General features: G+C 28.5%; 2 protein-coding genes across 14 annotated transcripts; both read right to left on the bottom strand.

Annotated features, from left to right (window-relative positions):
- Positions 1-283: 283 nt before the first annotated feature.
- LOC149882613 (cytochrome c oxidase subunit 4 isoform 2, mitochondrial-like) lies at positions 284-5825 on the bottom strand. Its single transcript, XM_090065547.1, has 3 exons — positions 5545-5825; positions 970-1101; positions 284-493 (listed from the first exon to the last, which is right to left on the bottom strand). The coding sequence occupies exons 1-3, from the start codon at positions 5756-5758 to the stop codon at positions 384-386; spliced, it is 456 nt and encodes a 151-aa protein (XP_089921673.1). The 5' UTR covers positions 5759-5825; the 3' UTR covers positions 284-383.
- A 1223-nt stretch (positions 5826-7048) lies between these two features.
- Positions 7049-26134, bottom strand: LOC145193483 (leucine-rich repeat and coiled-coil domain-containing protein 1-like). 13 transcript variants are annotated; one of them, XM_090065551.1, is made up of 26 exons: positions 25766-26134; positions 24776-25472; positions 23935-24244; positions 22243-22562; positions 21676-21752; positions 19335-19442; positions 18369-18464; positions 17604-17913; positions 17178-17293; positions 16894-16993; positions 16635-16753; positions 16385-16519; positions 16119-16258; positions 15766-15876; positions 14515-14599; positions 14309-14422; positions 14109-14180; positions 13957-14031; positions 13678-13777; positions 10751-10839; positions 10564-10638; positions 10314-10427; positions 10130-10224; positions 9893-10030; positions 9217-9352; positions 7049-7261 (listed from the first exon to the last, which is right to left on the bottom strand). In XM_090065551.1, the coding sequence occupies exons 3-26, from the start codon at positions 24204-24206 to the stop codon at positions 7136-7138; spliced, it is 3123 nt and encodes a 1040-aa protein (XP_089921677.1). In that variant the 5' UTR covers positions 24207-24244; positions 24776-25472; positions 25766-26134; the 3' UTR covers positions 7049-7135. The 13 variants fall into 13 exon arrangements, 5 of the variants coding, with proteins under 5 accessions (XP_089921677.1, XP_089921675.1, XP_089921676.1 ...); XR_016444586.1 differs by lacking the exon at positions 25766-26134 and having other exon boundaries at positions 14138-14180; positions 24922-25222; XM_090065549.1 differs by lacking the exon at positions 25766-26134 and having other exon boundaries at positions 19335-19448; positions 24922-25043.
- Positions 26135-26656: the final 522 nt, after the last annotated feature.

The raw sequence follows: 26656 nt of genomic DNA on the forward strand, positions 1-26656 counted from the left end.
GTGAGAAATAGAATTTTTTTTCTTCCAACAGTTTTAAAAATGTTGACCTCTAACATAATTGTGATCACATTTTAAAATCACTCCTTTCAACCGGAATAGTCGTAAGGTCTTAGGGTTTTGAGATTTTTTGCTGAAAAAATCTAAATAACCATAGATGAAGCTAGAGATAAAAAAAACAACAAAAAAAAAACAAACAAACAAAAAAAAACCCTCAGAAATTAACTCCATCAGAAAATATAAAATCAAAGATCCGTTTGGATTTCAGCCATCAAAGAGAGATTGATATTGTGTACAGATTTTCTTCTTTATTGAAATGAAACTACAAATTCTTTTTAAGTTAAATCTTATTTTAAAAATAAGCGTTTTCTAGATGGCAACTTGCATTATTTTTTACTCGAGGAACCACGGATCGGATTCATCTCATATAGCCTCATTTTTTCCAACGATGCTTCTTGCCATTCTTTTGTAAGTGTTCGAGGAGGTTCAGGAGACACTAAACAGAAGATCGCATAAACCGTGTAATAAATTTTAATATGTATAATTCCTGAGTAACAAATACGAGTAAATGCTATGTAGTACATGTAACTACTGAATAAGTTTCCTTTCGTTTAAAAATTCAACTAAAAAGAAAAAAATCTGCTCTGCAAATGGTATTAAAGGATTACTAATTTGAATTTCCAATACCAATTTTCAAACCAAAAAATTAAAACATGTAAGTAGTTATGAAATAAAAAAAATAAAATTAATAACTTGTTAATTCAAAGTTTTAATTCAACTTGAATTGACAAGTTATTAACTTTGAAATTTTCTTAAAAAACTTTCATTGGGTTTTTTTTCGTGTGGAATTTTCATGAGATTAAATGATTTGGGTCCTTTATAGGTTTTTTTTTTTATTTTTTAATTTTTTTTTATTAAAAAAAAAAAAGCAAAAAAAAAAAAAAGACAAATAAGTTAAATGCAGCAACATACAAAATTTAATAATGAGTCCAAAAAAACCAATAGCAATTGCTACTCCAAGTGCAGTTCCAAAGAACACTTTCCCACCATCTCCCTTGACATTTTCTGCTTCAAGCATTGTTTTAGGAAACTGAGCTCTGTATACTAAAAGAAAATCATCAGAATTTATCATCAAAAAATAACATTAGAATAAACTCAGTTTCTAATAATCACAATACATTAAACATCACAATAAAACAAAACTCAAGCAATTTATATGAGTTTTGATCTAAGAATCATGTGTCAGGTTCAACTACGAAGAAGTAATACCTTGGGTTTATCAAGTCATGTAATAGTCACAGTAATTGTTACTAACAACAAGGTTATTAGTTCAAAAAACTTGGCTAATTCTTGATGGTTAGAAACATATAAGAAAATAAAATTTCCAGAGAACATACAAAACTTTTAGCCCTTAACAAAACTTAGATTTTACAACTGTGTTCTACGTAAAGATTTGTTAAAATGATTTAAATATGTTACAAAATCCTTAGATAGTATTAAGAAGACACTAGAAAAACAAATTTTTTTATCTTTCCTGGATATATGCTATGAACAATAAACAGCAGCCGTCTATTGATATGTTATTAAGAATAAATTTATATATTACTGTTGTTGAGCCCGCAACAAAATACAATATCAAATATTAGGCTGAACCAAATATATAAAGTCACTACAATAACGACAACAAAGTAAGTTAAAAATGCAAGGAATAAACGTAATTAATAAATATGGTTCGCTGAAGCGTTAAACTGTCAAGGAAGGGTATTGACATCTTTAGATCAGAGCTTTTAATATTTATAGCAGTCTTCTCTGTTTTGTTTTTTAAATTAAAAGAACTTTGAATTAATGATTGATGCAATCGTTAGGTACTTTGGTTTTTTAATATTATGACTAAATCTTGAAAATGTACTGTTCTGTGTTTTTAAGATATTTGTGATGCCATCCATTGAAGAGTTCTCAAGATCATTATGTGGGGTTAAAACTATTTCACTGGTTTAGGTTGATACATGCCGCCCTTGATTTTCCTGATTGTAGGTATCAGTGTTAATAGATATTTGATCTTTACATTATTCACCAGATTATTGGACTGGCTCTGCATAACTACTAGATTCTGCCGATGAGTCATTCTCCTGAAGTGGAGCAAGATCTTTGGTTGATACTGGGTCAATCTTACCACTTTGAAGTCTGACACATGCAAAATAGGGAGATATTGTTTCTATCAGCTGGATTTTGTCAACAAGTGGATCTCCCTTCTGTCTGATTTGCCGTCTGTAAAGGATTACAGAATCCTGCTCAGCTAGAAAATCCGGTAGTACAGTACCTACTATGGATGAATGTTAGAAGTTCATCATCTTTTGATGTGGTGTTTTATTGGTAGCTGTACATAGTAGTCCTCTTACTGAAGATAGAGCCACTTGTAAGACTACATCCCACTTTTCTTTTCCCAGATTTAATGTTTTTAGGACTAGACTAACTGCTTTTAATATGGTACCGTTTGTCCATTCAAAATGCCCATTGCCTTATGGGTGATAAGAAGTAGTTCTGGTTTTGATGACACCATTTCTTTCAAGGGATTTTTGAAGTTTTACACTTTCAAATTGTGTCCCCCAATCTGTGTGTATTGAGAATGGTGAACCAAATAATGAGAATAGGCTGAGGAGATGAGGTACAACAGTATCTGCAGTTATATCGTAACACATAAATGCAAATAGGTATCATGAGTATTCATCAACTACCATGAGCATGTATTTATTTGCTGTAGTGGAATGTAGTGGACCAACAAAGTCCATGGATAAATGTTCCCACAGTCTAGTTGACTGAATAAAACAACCTGTTGGAGGCTTGTAGAAACGTGGCTTAATTTCATTGCACATAGTACATTTGTTAGTTAGTTGCTCAATTTCTGTGGTTGAGTAAGGTAAGTTTTGGCTTTTGCAATAGTGTAGCATTCTTTTAACTCCCAGATGACATAGTTGGGAGTGGAATGTGGAATATAATGAAATGCTCTTGAGGTACTTTGTAATGAACAACATCAGGAGAGGGCGCCAGCAGCAGTATTTTTGTGGCCCGGTCTATATGAGATTGCATAGTTGATATCTGCCAATTCTAAGCGTCACCGAGTAAGTTTATTGTTTTTGATTTTTGTTGACCCCTGTTTATTAAAAATAAGTGAAATTGATCTTTGGTCTGTGACAATGTTAACGAGTGGAACCGAGTTGATTAGATGTTTCCATCTTCTGAAGCTTCTTTCTCAACAATCGCATGCTTCTTTTTGGCATTCGTTAGTGTCCTTGAAAAGAAAGCCACAGGCCTGCCTAGCTGTAATAATGTTCCTCCAAGAGGTTTGTCAGAAGCATCTGTTTCTATAGTTAGCGGGAGTTTAAAGTCAGGGGAGGCCAGACATGCTTCAACTAGTTTATTTTTGATTAAAATGAATTAAATATGCTACAAAGTCCTTAGATAGTATTAAGTGTTTTGATTGCTACTTTGGCATGCATGGTTAGGCCCCGGGATGAAAAACCTTTCCTTGCTTCAATAAGTGGCAGAGTTAGTTCAGTGCAGTTTTGAATCCATTTGGCGTAATATGCAAACAATCCAATCATTCTATTTAGTTCTTGTAAGGTTCATGGATCTGGCATATTCATTAAGGCTTTGTATCTCTTAGGGTCAGGTTTTATAGCATGTATTATCTATTAAATTAACAATCATTTTTCTTATTCTGAAAGCATTTTACAAGGAAAATGACACCCCAACTTTATTCCACTTTTATTTCCACACATGTATAATATTAAGGAACCATTACATTTTAGAAAGTATTACCTAACTTGATTACAGTATGTTAAAAACATTTTTAAATTCTAAAACTTATTCCTTTTTGTAAAAGAAATTTATCACACTTCATCACTTGATTTTATTGTTGAAAAATCAGACTATTAGAGCTGATCTTTGCTTGTACAATCTTGTAGAAAGGACAATACGACATTTATCACTTGAGGACTTAAAGCTGGATAAATCTAGCAACTGCAAATGATCAATTTGGCGTGGAATGACAATATCAGGAAACTGAGTTAGCTGTTTCTGACATGCTTAAAGGGACTTGTAGTGATCTTTCTTGCAATTTGGGTTTAGCATATTATAAACTGCCAAATAACTTGCGTGGCCTTGATAAACTACATATTCAGGATATTTGTTTTTCAGTTTTGCAAAGAACATTACTCATTTACTGGTAGCATAAAACTGTTGTAGAAGAGTGTTTTTAGGACTTATATTGATGGCCGATTTATAGTGTCATATCAAAAAAGATTTTTTTAACTTCATGTCTAACTTTCAGTTTCTACATTTTTTATGTTTTTCTTCCAACAAATTTAGACTGTTTGAACTTTAGTTAATGCTTATGCTGTACCTACATGTTCTAGTCTTTGCTTATGCTGTACCTACATGTTCTAGTCTAGTCTAAACTTTTCAGTTATATTTTTTCAGGGCAGATCATCAAACTGTTGATCTAGTACTTGAGATGTTTTTTTAGAGCAACCATTTACATTCATGTATTTCATAATTTTGCTGTTTGCTTATGAAAATGTGACTAGAGCAGAATTGGCAAAGAAAAAGTTAACCTATGACTTTCAAGGTCTTTCTAGATATTTTTTTTTTCAGATCTTTTATTTGAAACATTCCAAGAAAAATATTAACTGTAAAATGGAGTGAGAAAACAAGGTATAACAGTTTTAATAAGAAAGTTATGGCTTAAGAAATTTTTTGAAATTTGGGACTTCATAGAGACAGCTATATAGAAGTCCAGGAACAACCCAGAATTTTCCATCAAATGTTGTAAAATAGATGGAATATTGAGGGTTTTCTATGATTAAAAACCTGGGACATTCAACCTGTAGTAACCCAAGAATGAAAATTGTGTATATTAATGCATTGTTTTTTCACTGAAAAAATTCCATATTTAAAATGAGAGAGAATTGTGAAATAATACAATTCTAAACTATATAATTCATAAATAAAAGCATCATGTAAAATGTGATACAAACTTAAAACAATACAAAGCATATATTCAAACTCTTGTGTCTGAAACAGTAACATTTCTAACATTTTTAACTTAAAAAAAACTTCATTTTGGACTTTCAATTAATTTAAGTACAAAATATGTCAACACACTTTGTATAATTGTAATTTTTTAATCGAGCAGAGGAAATTCTATTAATACTAAGTTTGGTTTTATTTTGGAATTACACAAGATAAAACTTTTTGAGTTTGCCATTAAACTTGCTAAATGTACACAAGAACATACCTAGATAAACTTTTCAAATATCTTTAATTTCTTGAACACAACAGACTACGAAAGTTTAAGCACAAATCATGGAAGCAAAGAAAATCTTTGATATGGTATGTAGAAAATCTTGCTCATAGTAACAGACATTTTAAAAAATCGTTAGATATGAGAGGCATCGAAACAATTATTTAGCGCCCTCTTTTAAAAATTATTTTAAATTATTTCTCATACAATTAATTTTAAATTAAAATAAGACAGGGCGGACTTACATGCAATCTTGTCTTCCTTACTTAAATTTTTCCATGGACCTTTTTCTTTAGCTAAAAGGGCATCACTAACTACACCAGTCCTTTCATGTGAAGCTGGATTTGCAGGACAATATGTATTTGGAGAAATAGGAGCTGAGCCTGAAGCAGCACTGGCACATCTTCTACCAATGCCAACAGAAGTCCCAAATCGCACAACTTGTCGAAAGGCAGCCATGACTTTCTAAATTTTAGATGTCGGTTTGTTGTAACTTCCCAGTTTTTTTACTTTATTCAATACAGCGCATGCTCTTCTTATTTCTCTCAAGCTTTTGCATACAAAAGCAGAGGGGGATGGGAGGGGAGGGGAGGGCAGGTTTAATCGTTTATGCACGCACGAATTCTTTTAAGTTCAAGTTTGAACTCCTACCTAAAACATTTTCTCTAAATTTTTTAATAATTTTGAAATTGTTAATTTTTTACATTTTTAAACAGTATGTTTGTTTTATTACTTCTGTAAAAACCGACGAAAAATGTAAACTAATCCGGGAAGCTTTAAAAATTTTTGCACAACTGGGGCTATTTGGAGTTTTCTGAAGAATTATAGACATTAAAATTTTACAAACTCCCTGTTTAATAATAAAAGAGTAAATCACTACAAATCATCAAGTCAAATTTTTTATTTAACTCATTCTTACGTAGCGTAGTAAAAACTTTTAAAAACTTGTTATTTGCGATTAAAATTTAGAGAAAAGTTTATCTTACTACTTAAACTTTATCTTGCTATATAAACTCTAAACTTAAGAAGATTTATTGTGCATCATTTTTGAAAGTTGTGGGGATTAAAAATAACGCTTAGAAATACGCAACATGAACCCTTTCCTGACGCGTGACTCGCACCACGGTACATAAAACCTGTTTCTAAATGACGTGTGAACCGCCTGGCGGTTCATCAATAATTTTAAATTTTCCTGAACATCTATATGGGCTTGAGAAAACATTAAATATATATCTGAAATAGGAATAATTTCTTAAGTTGATACTTCAAACCGTTTGTCATTTGCATTTATAGATCGATCAAAAATTAATTTTGAAAAATGGATAAAAAGCGAACAAGTTTTACGCGCAGTCATATAGATGTTTTTAACTCAGTCGCGAAAGGGTTAACAAAAAGTTAAAATGCTTTTCACAAAAGACGTTTTAGTTGGCCCGGGTGTGATTTGTTAATTGTTCCAAAATGAAGTTACTCAGAATAATAATAATAATGATAACAACAGTAATAATAAAGATATAAAAATAATAATCAAAAATTCAGTTTTCTGCTACAAATTTCTTTCTAATTCTATAATTGCTACTACTAAGTTTTGTTAGCGGCCAAAGTGAAGTGATCACATCTCTTAAATATCAATTTCCTGACCCATAATGCCTTGTGAGATGAAAAACGTTACTTTAACCCGTCCGTCAAGTCAAAGTGCGGAGGAAAATTCAAATTTAAAACTCAGATGCAATAAATTAGATCATAGAAAACTGTTATAAACTTTATCTAATTGAATATAAATATGTAAACTTAAAATTTTTTATAGGCATTTCATAGTTATATTTTCCTCGCAGACAGCTAGATGAAACTAGTCTGAATCTCCGTAAATGCGTTCGAAAGTTTCTCAATCCTGCGTTCGAAATTTCTTTTTTTTTTCTCGCTTTCTTCCAATAAGGCTCGCATTTCTTCTTCCACGCAACATACCTGTAAATAATTTAATAATGTCCATAAGTTTATATAACTCAAGAGATATCGTTTGACGTTTAAAAAAACAAACAAACACGTTGTGAAAAACTTTTAATATAATCAGATTTTTCAAGTTTTTTTTGTTTGTGGATTTCTGTTTATGATCTATTTATGTGGATTTAACTGAATACAAATTTGAAAGAATTATATCGTGGGTTTAAGTCGATAAAGTAAATTAGTCGATTATTTGAAATTTGTAAATTGCTGCCTTAACACGTTAGCCCGGGTGAATAAAAATGAGCAATTGCTTTTATTTAGTAATTGGTCAGCTTTACGTGAACAAAAACTTCAGCAGTTTTTCTGATACTTTTATTCATGTAAAGGTAAGCAATTGCTCATTTTTATTCACCCGGCCAATTGCTCCCAAAATGTGTTTGAAATTTTTTTTATTTTTAACATAATTTAATAGAAAATTATATTTCTAAATTTTTTTTTTAAAAAATTGAATTTTAAAAGTCATAGTTTCTCTGGAATAATTATCTTGATTATAAGAAACTTTTATTTTTAGAAAAATAACAGCTGGTCAGTTTGGAGCCCCAGAAGTTACTTTTTTTTTTTCCTGAAAAGGTGAAAATGTATGCTTGCGTTTTAAAAAAGAACATTAATTTGCAGAAATCTTAAAGTACTGAAGCACTGAAAAATAAAATCTGCTTAAGTTTGAAATTGCTGTGGTCAAGTCAAAATATGTTTCGAAAAAAACTAAAAAGAATATGCTAAACATGTCTGGTTGCACTCATGAAAGTGGTGCTGCAAAAAGAAAAAAAACAACCTATAAAGCAGAAGAGGACAAAATCTCCTAAATTGACATCGTTTCTTTTGGCACAAAAGTCAAAGCCTATCTTGCCGGAAGATTATCTGCATTTAAGATAACAATCAAGATGGCTCATTGCCGTATGAAGTTCCAGTTATTCAACATCGTACCAACGTGAGAAAGATGTCGGAACTTTACGTGGATATAAGACTCGTGGTTTTTTCCAATCGGATAAACCACGAATTAAAAATGACGTCGCACAAATGTGGATAAGATGTAGTTTTTCAAAAAATTAACATCGCCATTACATTGTATGCTAACGTCGATTCAACTTTACATTTCCAACGTTAATGCAACATCGCTTTCGACGTCGACCAAAGGTTAATCCAACGTCGCTGTGCACACTGGGAAGCCAGTTTGATCCATTCCTACACGAATACATCAAAAAACTTGAAAATTCTGGAAAAGGTAACACTTTGTACATCTTGGCCAATATCTGTGAGGAGTTCATGTGCCGTAATGGGAAAATAAAAATGTTGGTTGAAATAACTTCAGAACTTAAAAAAGCAAAATACTATTTCATCAGTGTTGGACTCAACCTCAGATTTGTCACACGATGCTCAAGATCTCATCAAGAAAACGAATACTTCTGAGATGAAAGAGAAACCACTTTAACAAACGTTGAAATATCCTTGAGATTTTTTCTTTCAAAGATGGTCTCCAATTGCACACGCGAGCGAACATTTTCAAAACTGAGCTCCGCTCTATAGCATGCTACAAAAAAGATTGAACTGTCCGTTCTTAATATCGATTGAATCTGATGTTCTTCTCGCTATTGATCTTGATGATACAATTAACAAGTTTCCAAGGAAAAAAAGCATGAAAACGTCACATGTGAATTTATCAATTTTTTTAACAAATGTTTACTAATTAACTGTTTTTTTTTTTCATTTTTTAAAATTCAATAAAAATAGTGGGCCTCTAATTTAAATGTAGACTAGGATCCCCGATGGCCTTAAGACGCCCCAACATATAGGAACTATGACCGTAAAAAAAAAATCAGACTTTTTTGAGTAAGGAAAGTCACAAGCTTCAACATTTTTTCAAACTTCGCTTTGAAAATTTTAAAATTGAGTATTTTTACCACTCGAAGGTTTTTTACCTGTTGTTTTGCGATTACAAGTTCATCATCTTTCTCTGCGATTATTTTTCTGGTTTTTAACTCAAAATCGTGTTTTAAGGCGTTCACTTCCTTTAAATGCTCGGTTTGTGCGCTCGAATGCTTTTCTTCAAGTTCTCTGCAAAAAAAAAAAAAAAAAAAAGTGGGAATACCTTCGAAGAACTAAAAATCAGATCAAAAATGAAACCAAATATTTCAATTACTATTAGGCACCAGACAACGGAAAATCATCGGATCGTTTTTTTCGGTTTTTAACGGGTGATCATGACTATAACACAAAATTCATAACTGTGATGATTTTCGGGTTAAATCGACGATCTATAAAACTTGAAAAAACTACTTAATATTTGATAAAAGCCGAGAATAAATATCCAATCAAAATAAAGTTTTTTTTTATTCAACTTTGATCAAATAACTGAACAGGTCAAATTATTTACGGTTTTCGTCTAGCCGATTAAATTACAAAACTGTTTTTTCCGATACTTATCGACTCGAGGTTTGGTACCTAATTATTACTAAAAAAAAAAAAAAATGTACGGAAGAAAAAAAAAAATTCTAAGCAAAAAAAATGTAAAAAATTTTGAAAAATGTATAATTAAGTATTTTTATTTTCTTAAATCTAGAAAAAATAAATATTAGAAAAGAGAATGCAACCAACTTGAAGCTCATTTTCAGAAGTTTATTTTCCTCCCTCAACAGTTTTTCTTTTTCTTCGAACGAATTTTTCATCTTTATTACTTTTGTTTCTAGTTGATCAATTATACTGCTACGTTCTTTCCATTTTTCGCGAAGCTCCCTTTAAAAATAGACCATAAAAAACAGCAACAACAACAATAATAGTAACAATTAAAAAATAATCATGATGAAAAATTTACAGCGTTTTCAACAAGATTACCTGGCTTCATTTTTGCATTGTGCCAATTCATTTTCAGAAGATAAGAGATTCTCCTTTAATGCTTCCTTCCGTTCAATTAATGCATCCACCTTCTCCTGAAAATCATCATCATAATAACTCGATTTATTTCGTAAATAAGAATCTTGTTTAAAGAAAATAATAAATGCTGAAGTCAAAATCTCACTTGTAAACTTTTATTCGTCAACTTTTCTTGTTCAAGTTCTTCTTCAATACAAGCGCGTTCTTTATTAAAATCTTCCGCGGCAATCTTCAAGTCGTTTTTAACTTTAGAAAGATCCTTTACATTTAATAACCAAATGATCAATAATAAAAATAAAATAAAAAACGTCATAAGATGCATATATAAAAATAAGTTAACAAGGAGATCTTTGTAAAAAAGAAAAGTTTTATGAATCCCAAAAAAATAGCGATACCATTTTCATATCTTTTATTGTGTCTGTTTGGTCTATAATCATCTTGGTCTTAATCTTTAAAGAGTCTTCGCAATCCTAAAACCATAAACACATTTTTAGCTTTCAAAATTTAATAAAGTAGAATAATTCTTTATTAAAATATTTTCACCAAAATATTATATCACTATTATTTACACCCAAAACCTACTGCCAACTTTTTGTTCAAAAGAGATATTTCATTCTTTTGGGCGTCAACTAGCGCATCCAACCTGTTACGGTCCAGCGCCAGAGATGAGCCTAAAATTATTTAAAAAAGCATATGAATATGGAGTATGCACAACTGCATAAACATATTTTAAATTTATAAGGAAGACTCACAATATATATAATGCATATCCTAACTTTTCAACTTAATTTTTTGTAAAAAGACCTCACCCAACAAGTGAGGCCATTTTTCTAACTGATCTGAAACTTATGTCAGAAATAATTTTGATTATATTTAGATTTGATTATATATTACTTAAAATATTTAGATAATCGAGAGACTCTACATTTTAATGGCTACTACAGAAGCTTTGAGAGACAACACTAGTCTATTTGTAAATCGAATCTTAATACATAACTTTGTGTCAAGTGTGCTTCTGTATTAAAAAATTCTCAAATTGACTTCTCAATTGAGCAGAGTTGGTGACAAGGTTGCAGTTCTCTACAACTTGTTTACTAAAAATTAGCTTTTGGATACAATAGAAACTTTTGCTATGACACATCAGAATCTGGACTGTTAGAATAAAACAAATATATGAAAATAAATAAACGGCAAATAAAAGGTGCATGCCATCTGAAAAAGATCTCTTAAACCTACTTTTCAGGCATCATATAGATAAAATGATTTTAAATTTTGTTTTTGAACTGTGTATTGGTCACCTGGGCCCAATGCAGGAGTATTTAAACCATTTTAAAGGCATTTCTAAAAAAAAAAGTGGAGTTTACGATCAATTTTTTTATATGCAATAAGTATTGGCAAAAAAAGAGACAATTCTTCAATTAGCTGAAATAAGTTTTATTATGAGCTCCAGTAGTTATTATTTTAGACAGAAATAAAGCAACAAATTAATTCTGATTATTTGGTGCTTTTCATTGTAACAGATGAATGGCAAAAGCTAAAAGCATTAACTAGTAAATTCTTTTGATTCTTAACAAATCAAATTGAGCCAATTTAATGTGATTTGATTTGAATTGTAAGAATTGAGGGTTATTCATTTAAAAAAAAAAATACATAAAAGCATAGTACAAGACTCAATTTGCCTGCAAAGGAACTTTATTTCAACAACAATAACTAAGATTCCAGTTAAAATGGATACTGCTATTTTATCCATTAATGAAATGGTTACTCAGCTAAAAAGTAAATTATATTATCTTATCTAGTTTATTTATTTTAAACATTGTTTATGATTTATATTTTATTAATTTGATTTTGAAAATATTTGAGTTTAGACACAAAGAACTAGTTAACTTTTTGTTAAACAGCGCAAACCAATCATTATATTTTTTCTAAACAGCACAAACCAATCATTTTATTTTTCATGATTCACTCCATGATTGTTATCAGAGTCTTATAGTAACTAGAAACCTTACAGTTGTAAATGATAACACAGAAAGAGATAAGAAGCATATTGAAAAAATACATTAATCTTATAACCCAAAACGAAGAGCAAGAACAATGCCTGGTGACAAAACAAACTAAATCTAAACTCTACTATAGAAACAATCGATCAAAATTATCAGTTGAGTTTCACAGAATTGCGAGGTGTGAACTGAAAGTTAAAAAAATATTTTAGAATTTTGTGAAAAAGACCTGAAAACAAATAACTTTTGGTGTTACTTTAGAAAAAACATCTGTTCAACCAATTTATGATAATATGGTTCTCAATACATGTTTTGTTTGTGTAGCATAGCAATATATCACATTAAAGAGATTCTACCACAAAATTTTTCAAAATTGTACTTTTCACAGTGAGCTGTTAACCAATATAAAAGATGATTTTTGCATAAAAATGTAGAATGTGGATCTTTTGGTACAAGCCTTGCTAAATTATCATGTGATGGCATTGGAAGTACAGGAAAGAGACATGCAAAAATTGCTTTTGTTTAAAACAATTAAATGCTGAGGATATACTCAAAGTAGATTTTATGTTTGTGTTTTGCAGGAAAAATATGAAGTTGTACAATGTAAAAAAAGATGAAATAGATGCAATTCATCTTCAGTTTGTTGAGCACTTTTCAAAAGCATTATTCCAGCCACCTAATCATTCCTCCACTTTATACCAGAGAATAACTTTTTGTTTTTTAAAAAGGTATAAACCATTCAGTATAAGAACTTGCATCTAATTGAAGATTCAGAGAGATAATGATACACTCACACAGGACATAACTGTTATTGTTACAACAAACGTGTAACAATCATAATATTAATAAAACATATATAAAATGTTAAATTTATTAAATGTATTTAAATATTGATCTGTTTTAATAGACTTTCTGCCCAAAGCAATCATTTTTTCTTCTTCTAGTTTTCATATTTTCAAATACAATTAAAAAAAAAAAAAAAAAATTAATAAATAATGTGCTTGTTGGTATTTTTAATCTTATTTAAAAAAAATAGTTTAAAAATTTAAAATATAATAATGTTACTTGATTTTTATTGTTTGGTGATCGGTTTGACCCGCTTTTACTATATTGAATAAAAATGCAATTTTTTTTATGAAAATGGTAAATTTTTTTTGTTGTACCAACTATCAGTTGGTACAACAAAAAAAAAAAAAAAACGTCTCTGTTAACTAATTTTTACTGAAATCTTCTTAAATACATTACCTTTCAAAGTTAAGTGAAAAAATAACTATTTAAACCCTTTTTCTTTTTTTTTTTTTTTAAATATTTTTAAAATTAAATAGCATCTGATTACAATTTAAGAAATACTTTTTAATTTTCTCCACAAAAAATTTATTTATAAATAGCTCAATATGCTCTTTTAGTACAAATACTCTACAATATTATTTTAAATGTAATAAACGTGTAACTATATAGCTTGTATAGCTTTTTTTTTTTGTTGTAAAACAAACAAACCAATAAAAATACTTTGCTGAGCAAGCTCTTCACTCCAACATTTTCTTTCAGATCTTAACCCTTGAATGACAGATTCTTGACTAAGAATATGTGAAGCCATTCGATCTTTGTCCTAACAAAGTGAAAATAGAATTTTTTATGTGTAGAAAGCTACTATAAAGTTAAAAACCATGAGGATTCTATAGAGGTACAATATGGACATTGACTTAAAGAAAAAATAAGAAAATATTTTCATATGAAACAAAAAGAAATTCTCACTCAGCCCAAGGAAAAAATTATAAACTATATCACCTGTTGAAGACTTTCAACTTTTGAGGCAAGTTGCCTTAGTTCTATAGCTTCAGTCTCTAAGGTTTTTACTCGATCCTAATGAAAAATAAGATTAAAGGTTAAATGAAAGTAAGTTTTAAATTTCTTAAATCTTTATAAAGAAAAACACGTACTTTATAGTGGATTATAATTTCTTGCTTACTCTGAATTAATTCTGAAATCTTTGTTTTTTGCTCTCTAACCATCTGAAACAAAAATAATTTTTGCAGCCTAAAAATTGTTCATTGATAATAATTGCTTTAATGAATGTTCCCAATCTCACCTACAATATTTTTGTAAAGCAAATAAAAATAAGAAAGTAAACCGATTATACTGAAGTCAGTTCAGCTACAAGTGTTCGACCATCAATTTCTTTGGTTTTAAGACTTTCAAAAGAAAGGCTGAGTTCATGCAATTCCTTTTTATTTTGTTCATAAGCTTCATGGAGCTGTAAAAATTAAAAAACTAATAAGATGCATTCAATTCCAGAAATCTTAGAGACTTTAAAAATAAATCTTGTTAAACAAAAAATCTATTTACCTTATTATATCGATTTGCTTCTAACTGCAGTGCCATTCTAAACTCATCTTCTAAAGCATTGTATTCTCTGTTTCTTTCTTCCAATCTATGAAGTTATTTTTTAATGAAAAATACTAGATAAAAAAAAAAAGCTTTTAGAAATTATTTCAACAAGTATTCTGAACAAGTATTCAAAACATATGGAGGGTTCATCCATATGTTTTGAATACTTGTTCTGAAAGTTTAAATATCTCTATTGAACACATTCTTAAGCTTTGAGCCCTCAATTTTGAAGCCCTTGAACCCCCCTTGAATTAGGAGATGTACCAAAAAGCATGGAAAGATTCAAATATAGTACCTATCTATAAAAACAGTGATAAACTTGCACCTTCTAACTATAGACCCATTTCCTTACAACAGTTGTATGTAAAGTTATTAGAAAAGATTATAAAAAAAAAACTATCATCTTGCATCTTTTAGATAATAACTTAATTCAGAAGAATCGACATGGCTTTTTTTACAAATTTACTTGAAGATGTTTTAATCCAAGGAATGGATAAAGGATACCCTAATGACTTTTTACAAACTTTTCAAAAGCATTTAATAGAGTTTCTCATAAGAAACTTACATTCAAACTTGAAATTTTACAGTATAAAAGGTAGAGTTCTTAAACAAATTGAATCATTTTTATCAAATAGAAGGTAAAGAGTTTTTGCAACAAGACTTATTCCAGGAGATTCAAAGTCAATTTATGAAGAAAAACTCAATTTAACCTTTTTATCTAGGAGAAAAGATACAAGTGATTTGATTAACTTCTTCAAATGTGTTAACAAATTTTATCAGCTTTAGACATGATATTTCATGATATCATAACCAGAAAATTGTCCAGTTTTAATATTTTTGTTATCTTTTATTTCATGATATCTCATGATATGTCAAATAAATTAACTAATTAACTCATTCTAATAATTGTTAAATTATTTTAAAGTTACAATTACTTTCTATTATGCACATTGATTTATTAATAAAACTTAAAAAAAGCACATCGGATTGAGAATTAAGCAAGTTTAAGAAAACCCATAAATCAATTTTATAATTATTTGAATGTAAATGAATGTCGATTTAATTTCTAGAATATATATTTTAAAAAACACAAAAATGTACAACAAAAATAGCAAAATTAAAGTGAGAAAATCTTTTTTATGGGGTGAAAATCAATTTGAAACAATATCTTTTGTAAGCATTAAAGCAAAATTTTAATAAAAAAAATACCTTAATTTATATTGGTTTATTGCATCATCTTCTCGCTGCTGCTCTTTTAATACAGCTTTCTCCACTAATTCTTGAACTTCTTTTTCTGGTATCATATTTTCCAATAACTTTCTAATATTTTAGGAAAATAATATTTTATACTTTTTCAAAACCTCAAATTATAAGAAGTATATAATTACTTTTTAGACAACACAATAAACTTTGAAAAGAGTATTACTTTTTGAATGAATATATAAATGTAGTAAAAAACAGATAAGTAAATAGGTTTAAAAGAATATTAGGCAGCAAGATTTGAGTTAGAAAATTTTCTTTTTTAAAAAATATCTTCTATATAACTTTACAAATAAACATACTTATGTTCGTACTCCCGAGATATAAGAAGATCCTGCAGCTGACGAATTTCTTCTTTACGTTTTTCTGCAGAATGGCGCAGCAGCTCTAATTCTCTTTTTGCTCCTCCCATATCCAACTGTATCTCTTGATACAAATTCTTCTAAAGATTAAAAAAAAAGGCTATTAAAATAGATTATTCATAATTTAATCAAGTTGTTGAAAGTTACATAAGTCTGAACCACAAAAAAAATTGTTCAATTTGTAAAACTTTAATATAAATAAATACATAATGTATCTGTTCTTCTGTTTTATCTCTTTCAAGCTTGGTAACAGTTTCTTGTAAAGTAACTATAATCTTTTTTTGCTCTGAGTCGTTTTTTTGCAGAGTATTAACTTGATCTTTCAGACAGATCTTCTCTTCCTGCAAGAAAAGAAACAAAACCAATTCTAAATTATCAATCAATTAATTATACATTTATTATACAAACTATACAAGTTTTCTTGAAACAAATATTAACCTAAGAGTTTAATATTACCTGATTAATTTTCAAAAGACTCTCGACTTCCAATCTTAGTTTCTTTTCTTTGTCATAAACTTGTTTGAGTTTTTCAGTTACTGCTACAGCCCCCTCTTGAAATTTTTTATCTTCTATTACTAAAAAGAGCATAAAGTTTTTTAAAAGTTTTTTTGGTTGAACACTAAAAGATGGTTGTACACTAAAAGCTTTACTCAGTAAATTTGCCATAATCTTAAAAAAAAAAAAAAAAATTTAACTCATTGTTTAATCTACCCACATCTTTCTTGATACTTTTTCATATTTTCCATCAGTTTATTAGATGCCAGCTCAGCTTTCCAGCGCCTTTCTCGCTCTATATTCACCTCCTGCATTAATGCCTACAAAAACCATGCCAATTTTATCATACCCTTACTGATTAAGTCATATTTAAATTTTTATTCCAAATCATATTTCAAATAACTGGAAACAATTTATACTAATATTATTTTTACAGACATAATTTTATGTTATTTTTGTAATTTCTCTTTTAATTTCACAGAAACACCAAATAAATTTACTCACTAAGCAAGTCTCATCATCTTCAGGACTTCTAACATACTTTTGTACTTCAGAGTTAATTTCTTTATTTGCAATATTTCTTTTATTCGGCGATCCTTTGGATGCTTTTAGTCCAACAACTAAAGTTATTAACACAAAATATCAACCAGTGAAAATATAAAAAGAACAAAAAATTTACAAATTACAAAATACAAGTAATTCAAGAATATAACTATAAAAAATTTGCTTTCTGAAATTCATAGTGCATTATTCATAGTGGATTATATTTCTTTTTTTTTTTTTTTTAAACTCATATTATGGATTATATTATAAAGAGAATTATGAAAAAATCTTAAAACAAGCACCAATTAAGAATTAAAGGCAACATTCAATACTATTTTCACACTTCTTAAAAATATTTATGAAAAAATAAAACTATTCAAAGCTAACCAGAAAATTGTTCAGTTTTAATATTCTTATTATCTTTTTTGCAAAGGTTTCTGTGCAGCTTTTGTTTTGTTAAGTTTTTTTGAGGAAATTTAACAGATAACTTGGATTGCTTTTGTTTCAGCTTTTTGGGACAACTTTGCTGTTCCATTACAGAAGTCAACTTATAACTATTATCCTCAGTACCAGTTCCTTCAGTACCAGTTCCTTCAACTACAGAATCGATTTCATAGATACTATGACCAGTACCAGTTTCTTCAAAAACAGAATCAAATTCATGAACAGGACAAACATTTTGTTCTTCTTTCAAGCTCTAAAAAAAGATTATCATGCAGTAATCATTATCAATAACACTCATAACATTAATAGCAGCAATCAAATGGATTGCAAGTAGGTGAATTTGATATACTTAAACTATTTCCGCTCGAACTGTTTCTGAAAAAAACAACTTTAAAATTCTCCTTTTCAAATTTTCTTTAGCTTTTATCATGTAAGTTTTTGAATTTTTTTATTTGAGAAAAAAAATTTTTTTTTAATAATTTCAACCATTTATTCAACCATTTCATTCTTAAAGAAAAATTTATTTTATTCATTGAGCTGTCCTTAAATTATATCTATAATTCAAAATGAAGTAAAATATCTATTAAAACTATCATAAAAGTTAAAAATTAAAAAACTGATACTATTAGCTTTATACACATTCATTTTTTTATTTCATTTTATAATTAGTATTACAAAAAGAAGGAAAATTAAGAAACGCCATCTTGCCTCTTTCTTTACACAAAGGTCCACAAGAGTTTGTAATTTATCTTCTAAAGAATCTAATCTTGCTGTGACTTTACTATCAGCATCACTATGTGAAATCTATAAAGAAAAAAATTCATTTTTTACTAAAGATTAGAAATTAATTTTTGTAGTCAAAAGAAAACTAAATTATAAGTTTTTTTAAACTTTTTTATTATTCTTTTTCACAATAGGTAAAGATAAGCTTAACTTCAATCAATCTTGAAAATTTTTTACTCATTTAAAAATTTCATTAAAGCTTTCTGAAGTCTTTATAGAAGAATTTATAGCAAAACTTATAAGAAAATTTTAGATCAAAATTAGGGGAAATAAAAAACTTCTCTATTTTAGTTAATAATTCAATTTGGTTGATAAATGAATTAACTGAAAAGAATAGCTGAAAAAAAAAAAAGTATTGCAAGTGCTTAAATTGCTGATTTTGATTTTGTACTTAAAATTGCCACTGTCCAAAACTTTTGACATTTTCCCACAGCGCCGTATTAAAATTTCCTAAACTGCTTGCACTTTGGATAGCCATTACTTGGGAAATATTTCATGCTGGGCAATATTTTTTGTAAAAAGAAGAAGAAGAAGAAGAAGATGATGATGATGATGATGATGATGATGATGATGATGATGATGATGATGATGATGATGATGATGATAATAATAATAATAACAGGGTATTAGAATTACCTTAAAATTATCATTATTGTTATTTTTTTAAACTAATTTACTATTGCTATTTTCCTATTTTTTATGAAATACTTGCATTTGTGTAATAAAATTCATTTTAAAACAATATCATTACATACCCTTAAAGGTCACAATCACAAGCATAGAACCTGTGGCTATATTGTTTGCTTAATTTAAAACTTATTTATTTTAAAATAAGCTGTGATTACATTTAATTTACACTTATTGTTAGAGATCAGAATTGAAAGGTTTTACCTTGATATTTCCTTTTACATCTGTTGAAACGTTTTTATTTCTTTGTTTATATTTTGATAGTGCAGAATCAATTTTAGGTGTGTTTATCCTTTCCTCAGTAAGCAAGCCCTGTAATTAAAAGATAAAAATAAATGACAGTTTACACAACCATAAAAATAATGGATTTAAAAGAAGATTAATAACTTTACAAACATGAAATTAAAACTAAAAAAACAATTCTATAACATTACCATTTTAAATAACTTATGCTTTAAAATTTTATAAAATTTATAATAACCTATAATATTTTGTAAAATTATAACTTAGAAAGCAATAACGTAAAAAAGAATTTATTGTAACTTATCAATTAAAAAATGGCTGCAAAAATATTTTGCAATATATATTATACTATTGTATCATTTTCACATAAATTTATTATAACTCCTTCTTAAGACTTGATGATCTCACGAACTTAGCCTTACTGCAAACCACCAAGTTCATCAAGTTTTAAGCCATGTCAACAGTTCTTATTAGTTTAATATTTGTGCATATTGATTGAAGCTGTACCATTTAATCTGAAATCCCTCAACTATTAAATTTCTTGCTTCAAGTGATCCAATTTTATCAAACAATACATATGCTAAGTCAAATTGAACTTTGAGTTTAGTGCTTGAATTTGCATTAAATTGGAGAAATATTCCAAGAAGATCAGTCTATGGTTAAAATAAAAACAAGCAGGGAAAGATTTACTCACTGCATTTTTGTATACCCCTAACTTGTCATTTTAGAATCACTAAACATGGAATGTAGATAAAAAAAAGCCATGACTACAGTTCAAATTCCAGTATGTCACTTCCAAAAAAGGAATTGATTCCAACAGTTACAAGTTTTTTAATTCCATTAAACTAGACACAATAATATTTTTAAAAAATGAAACGGAAGTCCAAAGGGAGACAAAAGAATATGAAAAAATTTGTTTTAGCCAAAAGAAACCCAATGAGAGTTAAACAGTTATAAATTTGAAGCTGCAAATAAATACATTAGTCCAAAGTATCTACTGATGTAAGACTGATTATTTTCAGTACTTTTAACTTCATCTTTGTTTTCAAAATAAGATAATAAGTAATCACCATACAACTAAAAGCTAACTTAAAACTAATATAAAATAAAATCCAATGCATTTTAAAGGTGATTGATGCTATAACATATCCTTTTTTACCTCCAACATGCTATAACATATTCCTTTGCATATACATCACCACATGTTCCAACATAACCCTCTGTTCAACATCACATGTTATAGTTACATCTTATAACTATCTTCATCTTGGGTAATAATTCACAACATGTTTTGTTTACTTGTATATTTTGATCTGGTGATACGCATTTGTGAGTTAATTTATTATTATTATTTGTAAGTTAACAAAGACTGTGAAATCAGTGCTCATAAAGTTTTTAACATTTGGTTTTTAATACCTTAATTTGAAATGGGACATGGTAAGCGTTTAACGAATGAGGAATTAGCAGTAATCACAATATTAGTAACAAAATATGTTTCTTAAATTGTAACAGTGAGCTGTAACCTCAACATATTAGCATTTATGGATAAAAATAATATATTTCTATTTTATTTTTTGTTTGGTAGCCCAAAATAGCTGTAAGAAAATGATTTTTATAACAAACCACCAAGAATTTAAATGTTTATCTTTTATTTTTGTTTGTGTTTTTAAATTCAATTTTAATGAGATATTTATTGAAAGTCCTCTTGTTATTTTAGTACATATACTGGTACTGATATAAACAAAAAGTAATCACACATATCAAAACTTTCACTTTTTTTAAGTTTTACTTTCACAGATTCAATCTGTGCACATAATATACTAAAAATTTAGCTTCAGTTTTAATCTAAGGAGATAATCAGTTAAAAGAAAATGGAAAATAAACATATTATAGTATTTTAATGGTGCTCAAACAACCAAAGATTTCTTAAAAAAATCCTAAAATGGGTTTTTCTACAATATCTTAAAACCTGCAAATGATTAGAACAACATTTAAGGTATGTTTTGTGATATGTCACAAGAGTAAAAAAGAAAGAAAAAAAATTATGCAAAAAGTAAGAAAAAAAAATTATGTAAAAAAAATGTTCAAAAAAATCACTGTTATTTAATACATGAGGAATTTTTGAGAAGATACTTCAATGAAGATACTTGATACTGAAAAGGCTGCTGTTAGTAATTTTTTTTTAAATCTTAAATAAAATTGCAATATAAAATAAAAATTTTTATTTTTATTTTATTGAGTAACACAACATAAAGTCTGGTTCCCATTAAAACTAAAATAACTCTGCTTAAAGAAGCCTTACTCCATTCTTTAACAGATCATTTGATTGCAGAACGGAACCAGATGATGTCTCCAATAACTCTAAATACTCATCAAGACCTTTGAAAAAGAAAAAATACAAATAAAACTCTTATTCTAAAATTTTTGTAACTAGTTACTAAATTAAAAGTGTCATTTTTTCTAAATTAAGTGTCATGTATTTTGACCAAGTATTAATGATGCACTACTTCTCTTTTGACAATCAGGTAAATTATATGCGTAACTTTTTTTTAGTAAGATTGAAATTTACTATTACAGAAATCAAACATAATCAGTAATTGAGTTGTATTGATAAAAAAAAACTTAATTATTCAGAGAAATATTTATTCTTCATTTATTCTTCAGTGTAACAAACTAACTATAAACTAACTACTAACTACAGTGTCAGAAATTGTGAAATTCTGGAATTGTTTCAAAGGCTATATGACATGTTAAAATTCATAACATCTAGTAAACAATTAGACTAAAGTAAATATTTAGTATATTTAAATACTCAGTAAATATTTATTTTTCACTTATATAGACTGTGCAAACTTAATAGAATAAAAACCTGGTACATTGTTGTCATCTTCCTTTATTTGTTTGCCTAATTTATCAAATCCATCTAAATAATTTATCCAAGGCATCTGTAAAATGATGTTAGATCGGTATCCAGGTGCAGAACACACTGGATTTGTGTCATGATTCCATTGAAGGTTAAGAACACTTAAAGATTTACAGAAACACAAAGCAGATATTACATGCTTCAATGAACTTAAGTTATTTCCAAACAAATCAACACGGTGCAAAACATGTGTTCCTTCAGTAAAACTTTTAAATCCAGAAATCTCTGAGACCTTATTGTATGATAAGTCAATGTGAAGCAGATTTCTAAACGAAAAATCGTTATTTAAACTTTAAAAAACATTTAATTGAAGTTGTAAAAAAAAAAGATATATAAAAACTTAATGCAACCATTTAATTTTAGCATTTTTTTGGTTAAGTTTATAACAAGTTCAAGTGGCAAGTTTCAACTCAATTCTGAGCTGGAACTTGTCACTTGAACTTTTTGCAGTGGGATAAACCCCCTAAATATCATATACAAAATAAAAGTTGAAACTGTGAAACTTTGTTTATGTGCCTTAGAATTGATTGGAAGATCCCCATGCAAAAAACACCTTAGATTTCTTAAAAAAATCTCATTGTTTAAATTTGAGTTTGCCAATCCATCATCACTTGGCCATTATGAGTGATATGGGTGAAATAAATACTTTGAGTAATATAGAGCAATTAGACAAAGATTATGTTGTTTGGATCCTATGGAATAAATTACTGTTGATATCATGCTGGTCAAAAATTTAGTTCCCGATATCCATTTTCAACTGCGTGACAGAGTAAGAGTAATGGTTAAGGGCTACTTTATTTGCCACATGATTCACTTTATTCAGTTTGATTGTATTTTTGGTATTTTTTTGTACATAACCAAGGAAATTATTAATGTCAATGAATTCCTTCGTAATGTACAAGGAAAATATAAATAATGCTACATGACAAGTTTAAATGCCTTTAGGATGGATTTCTGCAAAGTCTATTCAAAGATTTTTCCAATCAAAGCATATTTGTGTGTTTTAATAGCCATGACTAAGTCTAGATCTTAATCCAACTGAACACCTTTAGAAGTGTTTAGATCTGCAACAAACTAAATATATTTATAACATTTAGATACATAGATAACAATATCTATTTATTTGTTTTAAACACTTCCTGGTTTCTTTTCTCCAGGTATAATCTCAATTAAGTGCTACTTGTGGTAGAAGATGCACTAAATTGACAGTGTCAAAAGACAAGAGATGTTTTGTATATCACTAACGTTTGAAAACAAACCTTTTTATGTATTAACTACTGATTACCAAAAAAGATACCCAAAATGCAGCTGCACAGCTCATTAAGGATGTATTCCCATTTTTGGAAAATATTTAATAGGTTTCAGACTATTACTATTAGATACCATCAACAAGATCAATAAACTTTCCTTAAGCAGTCAGTTTTTTTAAAATAGATTTAATTGGATTCAATTTGGTAATTGAGCTGGCCGGAGCACTAAATTTATCTTGCTTTCTTCCATCAAAACTTTGACTATGAGAGCTGTGTAGGCGAGAGAGTCTTTTGAAATAGCAACAACTTTTTTAATCAATCAGCAAGTACACACATAAACACACACACATGCACACACACAAATATAAACATAAGTTTATTTATACACCTTAATGCTTCAATGCCTTCTACTTTTGTAATGCTGTTACAAGAAAGGTTCAATATCTTTAAAGATGAACATTGCTCTAAAGAAGATATTTTAGTAATATTATTTGAAGATAGGTCCAACTGCTTCAAGAATTTCAAATGAGACAAATTTTCAATTTGCTTAATTTGATTTCCATGCAAGCTTAAATAAAACAAAGTAGATGGCAGTTCAATAAGATCTAAGCTTTTAATTCCAGCGTTGATAAGAGTGAACTCAACATTTCTCAGTGCCATATAATTGAGTGTTCATGGTCATGCAAAATAAATACTTTCTAAAAAGAAATTTACAAACATCATTTAAAATATGTATAATAAATTTAAATCTAAGATACACTAATATTTATATATCAAGATTTATCAGGCTATCATTAGTCTATCATTGGGCCATGAGAATATTTTGAAAGGATCACCTTGACTTAAGTTGCTGTGTAATTACTAAAGAAAAAAAGGGATCACTTTTAAAGGTAGCCAAAGGGTTTCAAAAATGTTTTTTTGCCCTATTTTTTACAAACAAATTTCAGCCTTTTCTCTAATTTCAATTGCTCTGATATTTTTTTTTTTTTTTTTTTGCATGTGTTAAGAAAGACAAATTTTGTGCTCTTAACAGGAATTCTTTGTTTTAGGTTTCTAAGATTCTGAAAAAAATATGAAAAGTTTAAAATTGATCTAAAACTGAAATATAAGGTTGCGTGATTTTCTAGGCATAAAAATGTTAATAAAGCTTTTTTGAACTCTTACAAAGTTTGTTTCATACTTGAATATGATAAATTAAACTTTAGTAGTTATTATATAATAAACTTAACTTTTTTTTTCTCCAGGTTTTGGCAGGATAATTTTTAATTTTTAATATATTCAAACTAGTGCAGCGATAGTGTCAATTTTTAATCTTCTTCTACTTTTGTGCACTTTGATAGCAAGATTATTAAAGTGCTTAAAAAAATATAAGGACCTTCTCAGAAAGTGGTAGGCTGTGTCAACTAAGTTTAATGGTCAAATAGAACTTCTTGAGACATTACCTAAAAAGAAGGGAACAGGATTACCACATAAAGAAGCTTTTAAGGAAATTCTAAAGATGTATGGAATCGTAGAGAGAAATTCAAGTATTTGATAGAACAACATCAAACACAGAAAAGATTGCAGGTGTCTAATGGGGTAGTGCAAGAGGTAGAATGACTTTTGCTTCTGCTGAGAGATATAGATTTTTAGAAGACCATTTGTCCTGGGACTTGGTAGGAATGTGCTCCAGTTCTCTAAAAACATCCTGAACTTTAAAATTTTGAAGAAATTAACTCATTCATTTATAACTGAAAAAACAAACACCTTCAATTGCTGATGATAATAATATTCACTGACTAGTATGGTAGAATGAGGCAATATTACCTGGAGTTGGCAAATTTGGCCAATATGGTGCTGTTAGGTGCAAGATACAAATTTCACATTCCTGGTGCAATGCACCATGCAACATTCCAGCAAAAGGGATTGTATCATCTGAAGATGCTCCTAATAAACAACATTCCTACCTTAAGTATGGAAGAAAAATGAAAGTTCCAAGATGGCAACATCAGCATCTACACAAAATAATTTCTAAAAGCAGAGCTTTCTTATGTTGTTCCATCACATGTACCTGGTGCATATTTTGAAATTGCTTTCCTCAAATGAATACTATTTGATAAACCACAAATCTTTTTTATTAACATTATTAGTTATTACTAATAATTATTTCATAAGTATTTAATATGAACTGTTAACAATAAAGTAAACTATAAGAAACTTAATAGAATAATAGAGTATACCAACTACTTTACTTGAGTTCCTTCGAAAATATTAAATTTTTTTTTAGAACATTATGTCTTTTGTATGTTTATGGTTATCCTAGCAATTGTTAATCCAGTTTACCCAGATTGAAACGCAATTGTCAAAAGATCTTCCCAGCTTAGAGCACAAAATTGAGCACCATACTGTGGAGATTAATGTACTGAGTGATCTGAACTTCTGTGAAGAAAAATCAATGAGCTTGATTTTGTTTGTCAATTAGGAGAGCCATTAAGCTAGTACAGGTACATAAAATATGGATTTAGCAAACCATATAAATTTAAATGGCTGTAAAACTTGTCATTCTAATTGTAATTAATCAATCTTTAAAGATCCAATCAAGAAAGTCTACAAGGAAGAGAAGAGATAAGACACATTCCTACTCACAAACACTTAAAATGGGAATAGGGCAGGGAAAAAGAAAGATTTTCGGAAAGCTACCATGCCACAACATGTAACAAATGAAAAGAAATACAGTTAACTATTGCTAACATTTCTTTGATATTTTAGTTAAGAATTTTTTTTAAATTTTAATCTACAATAACTAATATGTACTAAAAAAAACCCACTAGCAAAAATTAAAAATTTATAGCATAATTATTAAAGTGATATATAGTGATTCATCAGTATATTTCACATATAACTTATATTTTAGACCTAGATATAAATATACTATATTTTTATTATCAAACTACAAGCTGTGACGTAAACTATATTTTGATTCTTCATATGAATTTTGTGTAAATTTTGATTCTACTTCTTTTCGTATAATTCTGCTATAAAAGAAGATACAAAAGTAAAACTCTAATATTACATATGTAGGGTTGTTGATATTTAAGCTAATGTTTTATGCATTTACGATTTAAAATTTC

This window comes from Hydra viridissima, unplaced genomic scaffold, assembly GCF_058129835.1.
Source record: "Hydra viridissima isolate aposymbiotic clone 2 unplaced genomic scaffold, HvirCarnegie_v1 scaffold_10, whole genome shotgun sequence".
Taxonomy (NCBI): Eukaryota; Metazoa; Cnidaria; class Hydrozoa; order Anthoathecata; family Hydridae; genus Hydra; species Hydra viridissima.

Excerpts from the sequence above, each read along its gene's own strand:
- LOC149882613 (XM_090065547.1), bottom strand. The coding sequence starts at position 5,758 with ATGGCTGCCTTTCGACAAGTTGTGCGATTTGGGACTTCTGTTGGCATT. Across the intron at positions 1,102-5,544 it reads TAAGGAAGACAAGATTGCAT|TATACAGAGCTCAGTTTCCT; the intron begins GTAAGTCCGCCC and ends ATTTTCTTTTAG. Across the intron at positions 494-969 it reads TGGACTCATTATTAAATTTT|TGTCTCCTGAACCTCCTCGA; the intron begins GTATGTTGCTGC and ends TCTTCTGTTTAG.
- LOC145193483 (XM_090065549.1), bottom strand. The coding sequence starts at position 24,206 with ATGGCACTGAGAAATGTTGAGTTCACTCTTATCAACGCTGGAATTAAA. Across the intron at positions 21,753-22,242 it reads AGATGACAACAATGTACCAG|GTCTTGATGAGTATTTAGAG; the intron begins GTTTTTATTCTA and ends TCTTTTTCAAAG. Across the intron at positions 9,353-9,892 it reads CTTCTGAAAATGAGCTTCAA|AGAACTTGAAGAAAAGCATT; the intron begins GTTGGTTGCATT and ends TTTTTTTTGCAG.